The sequence below is a fragment of the Priapulus caudatus genome, unplaced genomic scaffold (genome assembly GCF_000485595.1).
Source record: "Priapulus caudatus unplaced genomic scaffold, Priapulus_caudatus-5.0.1 Scaffold78, whole genome shotgun sequence".
In the NCBI taxonomy this organism is placed as follows: Eukaryota; Metazoa; Priapulida; class Priapulimorpha; order Priapulimorphida; family Priapulidae; genus Priapulus; species Priapulus caudatus.
Genome location: NW_014577139.1, coordinates 323,814 through 329,871, shown reverse-complemented (window position 1 = coordinate 329,871; position 6,058 = coordinate 323,814). Strand labels below are relative to the sequence as shown.

Genomic DNA, 6,058 nt, shown 5'->3' with positions numbered 1-6,058 from the left:
AACTTTCAAACATAAAAACAACGCAGTGGCTGGAGGTACGCCAGCCGTCGGTCGTTCAAGCCCCTTTTTTGCGTTAGGGTTAGGGTTAGGGTTAGGATTAGGGTTAGGGTTAGGTTTAGGGTTATGGTTAGGGTTAGGTTTAGGGTTAGGGTTAGGGTTCTTGCTCATCTAAACTCTCAAATCGTGAATTTATTTCCCAAGGCGTTATTTCGAAATCTGGCGCGACCGCCGCCATCTTTGTCTCGTTAAGTATGAAAGCGAATGGACTGGCGTACCCGTAGCCTCGAGACATTAAGATACGCCTGGCGTACCCGTAGCCACTGCCTAGATAAAAACGCCTCTAGTTTCGCTGGTTGCTATTGAGCATTGTTGCTACGGGCAGTCTTGTGGCGTGGTGCAAATGAAGTTCTTGTCTGTTACACTGTATTAATAACCAGCATTATGGAAGTAATCGATTCCAGAAAATGTATGCAACACAAAATTTCATAGCTGGGATCACGTTTTTGTCAACTATGTGTTTACGACGGAGACGGACGGACAGATAGACAGATAGATTGCAGTGCTACCTGTCCGATTTGTTGGCAGCTGCCTGGGTTCTTAATTTTATTGATGGGTATTGAGCACTCAATTTTCTGGGTAAAAAAACAAAAGTATATATCCTACGTTCGTTTTGTATACCGAATTTAGTAGTCACAATTTACAAATTCCGTGTGAATACACTTCTCTAACCCGAGTTTCGGTACCTAATGCTAGGTATTACTGTATTATATCTATTTACAATATGCCTGAAAGCTGTGGTGCACAGTGCATTCATTGTCCTGTCGCTAGAAAGAAAATGATAGGTTTGGCGTTATACACGTGCGCGCGTACACATGGATATTATCAAGAGTCCATAATAGAAATAAGAGAAATTAGTCTTCTATTATGGACTCTTGATATTATATCAGCCAACTTGCTTGCGCGTTGACGCACGTATATTATCAGGAGCTAATAATGACAAATTTGTCATTATTAGCTCCTGATATTATATATATTATATCTAGCGCTATCAATGTTATAGCCTAGTGGTTCCACCTGTTGGGAACTCGTGCATTTATCCACCATGAGCATACATTGAGCAACCAAATCATAGATACTAACCCAAGGGGGTATCCCAAGGGGGTAACCCAAGGGGGTATACTAACCCCCTTGGGTTAGTATCTATGACCAAATGAAGCGTGAAAGATATTTCCACTTACACTTTGTCGAATTAGATTATAGTGGTCGTACTATATACTATCACAACACTTCATTTTTCATGCCATAGCGAACAGTAAGTGAATTTATATATAACTTGAAGCAACTTTTGCTGCCGATTGTTTCTTTCAAGTAGGATTTTATTAGGATATCTCTATAATATTTTCTGCAGTTCTAATCAATTATAAGGTAGTTGAAGAAAAAAGCCCTGCTGCTTACGTGTTAGATTCTGCTACATGTTTTTATCGTACAGGTGTTTTATGGCTTGGTGTCTTGGTGCTTTGGAAATTTTCAGTCAAACCTGTATACAAAGATCAAAAAAGGAAAATCCCAAGTGTCCTTTATTATAGACGGGTGTCCTTTGTCTATAGAAGTAGTAGGGCCTACTCAATAAAATGCAAAAATTGTCTTTTATAGACAGGTGTCTGTTATATAGAGATGTCCAGGTTTGACTGTAGTAGCAGCACGAATTTTTGTTATATACATAAATATAATATATTATATATTATTACTATTATTATTGTTTTATCCTGTCTTATTTCTGTAGTCAGATTTGTTAATGCATTGTGGGCATTGTTAGGAGAATGTTATAATTGTCGTATTATGAGAAAAATACATGGTTTCATGTTTTGGTCCTGTTGTGAATACTTGCAAGGGACGAAAGATGACCAAAAATCTCATAACCACTCTTCATATGCTTTCGTTAACTCGTTTTTTTTTTATTTAAGGGCATCACATTTAAGGACTTTAAGCAGTTCTGCCAGTTCCTCAACAACCTTGATGACTTTGCAATAGCAATGCGGATGTACACTTATGCCAACCACCCAGTCACACAAGGTACTTGCCGTCAATGAGTGTTTGCTTTCGTTGATGTGTGAATGTAATACTTATGCCAACCACCCACCGAGACAATGTACTCTACTTCCCTAGCGACATATTTATTCTGACGACGATTTACTAAGATGTCTAGGCATCACATATTGAAGCACAATTATTTTACATAGTGTGCTAACACGCTTTTGTAGTGAATGCACAGCGATGCCTTGTGTTGCAGTGGAATTTAAGCGAGCCGTGCTCACCACCTAGATGTCTTGTGTTGCAGCAGAATTTAAGCGAGCCGTGCTTACCACCTAGATGTCTTGTGTTGCAGCGAAATTTAAGCGAGCCATGCTCACCACCTAGATGCCTTGTGTTGCAGCGGAATTTAAGCGAGCCGTGCTCACCACCTAGATGCCTTGTGTTGCAGCGGAATTTAAGCGAGCCGTGCTCATTTCCACTGAGGCATAATATGGCACCATTGATTATACAAAATTGACGAAGTGGTACAGTAACTGCGCACCTTCTGTCACCGATTAATAAGCTACATTACCTTATAGTCAAATGCGTATTAAGTTTGTCGCGAATCAGTACTGCTAATTACTAAGAAATGTTCTAATTGAATGCGCTAGTAATCTTGTGTAATCTGGCGCCAACGCTAATTGGTTGCCAAGCAAAAATAGTCCTCGAATTCGGTTAGGCAACGTCACACTGTTGCTAGCGGGTGTTTAGCAGAGAAATTGTTTGTCGCCGGGATGCTTATATATCGACTAATGAGTAGTAGAATGTCTCTCGTGGTGTATCTCTGGTATTGCAGCGGCAAAAGTAAATAATCGTGGGTGCTAATGAAGCGGTCCTACATGTCTTGCAATTTCAGACACAGGTGTATTCGTTGGACCGATAATTACGTAATATACGCGTAGTGCCGTCTTGCTTTGCCATTTTGTCTGTGGCCGTGGTTGTTCGGCGATTCCATCCAGGTGGCCCCTAAACCACCAGCCTATCTTCATTATCAGCGAGCGTCCGTACCACGATTTCATTACAATCAGAAGCTACTGTTACAGGGCGTATAATGACAAATGTGTATGCGTATTTGTCATTATACGCTCCTGCTGTTACGTTATACAGTTACGGTACTGTACTATCGCTACATTGCGTACGGCCGAGGCGAAATCATGCGTGCGTGGTTTTTGCATGCGTGCGAAAATTCCGGTGGCTATAAATCATGTATCACACCCGTTTTCGAGAATGGCGGTTTCGAAACTGTAAACAGTCAGTCAACTGATTTCGTGGACTGGGCGATTTTCAATTAGACATTCGTTAGGTAACCAGCAGTGATATTGGAGGCAAATAATTACGCGTTGGCCTATAAAAGGTAAATTATTATTAATCTAACAGGTGGCCATTTCACTCTACGCATTCGTAAAATTGCATATCGATGGGCCATGATTATGCCCTATAACGTGAGCCGTGCTCACCACCTAGATGTCTATGTGTTGCAGGGCAGAATTTAAGCGAGCCGTGCTCACCACCTAGTATCTTGTGTGCCAGCCGAATTTAGCCGAGCGTGCTCACCACTAGATGCCTTGTGTTGCAGCAGATTTAAGCAAGCCGTGCTCACCACCTAGTGCTTGTGTTGCAGCGGAATTTAAGCGAGCGTGCTATTTCCACTGGACACGCTCAGCGATCCACGTCGATAGTTAACACGGTCTTCCAAATCTTTGACATCGATGAGCGATGGGGAGAGTTGCCCACAAAGAATTCATCTCATCATGGAGAGATCGGCCCTACCACCGCGGCTTTGGGTAAGGTTAGGGGTAGGGAAGGAGAATGAGATCCACTGTTGAGAGGTCAGCTTTAAAGACTGAGTACGAGGTGATTTGTGTGGGAAAACGGTTTGATGCTGACGTCAGGGTTATTATGACTAATTTTCATTATTAACCTGATGACGTTAGGGGTGATCAAGTGAGTGAAGCTGCACGCATATGCAAAGTAGTGAAGGAGGAAGAGCGATTGATTATAAGACTAGGTGGTTTCAATGAAGGGGCATAAGAAAGAATAGTCGAGGCTGGTAATGAGAAATGTGGATTAAAGAGCCACAATGCGAGAAATAAATGTAGGAGAAGAATATAGAGTTTCAGAAGCCTAATGAGAGGTTCAGCAAAGGATATCGTGTTGCTGGGGCTGTAACTAACTTGGGGGAATTATTGTCGGTTACAGGCACAGCTGGATAAGCACGAGAGCTGGGATGGCATCAGCAATGCGTGAAAGAATGAGATGAGAGAATGCCTGAAAATCGCAATGTAAGGATCCATTGCCACAGACACCGTTTCCCTCGCGACCTCAAAGCCATGGTGGCGACAGCTAATCAGTATGCTCTCAGAGAAGACTCGAACTTGTAGTGCACACAGCATGCAGGGTCATACTTGGCAGTTAGTTCGCACTTTCATATTGTTAATTTATACAACAGCTAAACTTTGGTTTTATCAAGCCTTAGAAAAGTGTTAGTAGATATCTACTGTGTTAAATACTTTGCAGGTAATGTTTGGTCTAACATGCTGAACTGTGGGCCTTGCACAATATCATGCAAGACAATACTAAATCTAGCAGCTAGGTGTGTAATACTGGCATGAAGACCATAGTTAGTGCTGAAGAGAATTTCATTACCTTAGCAGCCAATGTTTGTTTTGCCTATCATACCGTACTCAGGTTAAGGGGAATTCCCCATATTTCTCTCGAAAATTCACCAATGCTTTTAGTCACAACGTTATGTTCATCGCATGTGTAAAATTTTAGGATTGTTCTGTTGAACAAGACATGGTTTTGGTCTTAGCTAATGAAAATCACCAAGCCATAATATTTATTAATGCGAGATCTTGAACAAGTCCACCATTAATTATTTTCACAGCTATAGTGATTGCCATTGTTAATCGACTCCTCAATGAAAGGCCAGAGGAAATACAGATTTTCCGATTTTAAATTTGCTAACGTATTATTGTACATTTGATATTACTAACACAAATTCTCGCTCTATTGATGCTAAGGGTGATAATGGAATATTGCCGAAAAGGGTTTATAGAATTTAATATGTATGGAACATTACACTTTGCATTAATTCACTGTAAATATTTAATAACTTTACTGGTTTTGATTTAATTAAATCATATTACATATTGTAAAATATCTAGTTTCATATTTATGTTTCTATAAATGACATGATACAGCATGAAACACTGTCACACCATGCCACTGTTACACCATGACTATACACAGGAATCCGCCTATTAATGCAGTTGAGGTCTCCGTTAAACTAGGACTAGTGACACTTTTTAGCTCATCTGACATAGTCAGATGTGCAGCTTGTAGAATCGCATGCATCGATACGTCTGTGCTGAGCGTCCATGTCAACAGTGGGCACCACAAATCTAAACTGGGCTCGACGTACGGATTCGAACGTCGGGACGTGGGGGGGTCTGGGGGTAATTTGAAAACGAGTTGGGAGTGTCGAAGTGGGGTCAAAAGGTCAAATCAGATAGGTGTAAAAGAAGGCGGCGAAATTCCCTCCTTAACTGTGAAGGCTTATAGGAGCAAATGCAGAATTGCAGCACAATCTAACGGTCGACCTAAGCTTCCGTGATCGTCCGGTGTATTAGCTCATTGTAGGACAAAGCCATCACCTGTGCCGAATTGGACGGTCACTAGGATCAAGAGTCAATGGGGGACAGTGGCAGATTTCTAGAATTTTCTAAAGGACATGGCTGTGACGGAGCGAATTTGGAAAACTTTTTTGTCTTCGCGGTGACCTAGCATTTTATATGGCTTTATTTGAATAGGACCATGAAACGTACTTTCGCCCTGACATGCGAAAGATGCAAGTGTTTCGGATACGCTTTTGACCTCAAGAGGAGGTGTTAAAACATGGATTTGTTGACTCGCTTAACCAAAGGCTGAAATGCTTTTTGCTATTGTGGATCTGAAGGCTACAGTGCACAGTGACATGTGGCGC

General features: G+C 41.4%; 1 protein-coding gene across 2 annotated transcripts in view; it reads left to right on the top strand.

The window, feature by feature from the left end:
* Positions 1-6,058, top strand: part of LOC106821590 (calcium uptake protein 3, mitochondrial-like) — a 63,237-nt gene that overhangs the window by 52,438 nt on the left and 4,741 nt on the right. Inside the window, exons 9-10 of one of the 2 annotated variants that reach the window (XM_014826473.1) lie at positions 1,965-2,073; positions 2,435-2,481. In XM_014826473.1, the coding sequence (XP_014681959.1) occupies positions 1,965-2,073; positions 2,435-2,466 (141 nt within the window). In that variant the 3' untranslated portion in view covers positions 2,467-2,481. Of the gene's footprint in view, positions 1-1,964; positions 2,074-2,434; positions 2,482-6,058 lie in introns of those variants that run through there. The other variant, XM_014826472.1, reaches the window with a different exon arrangement.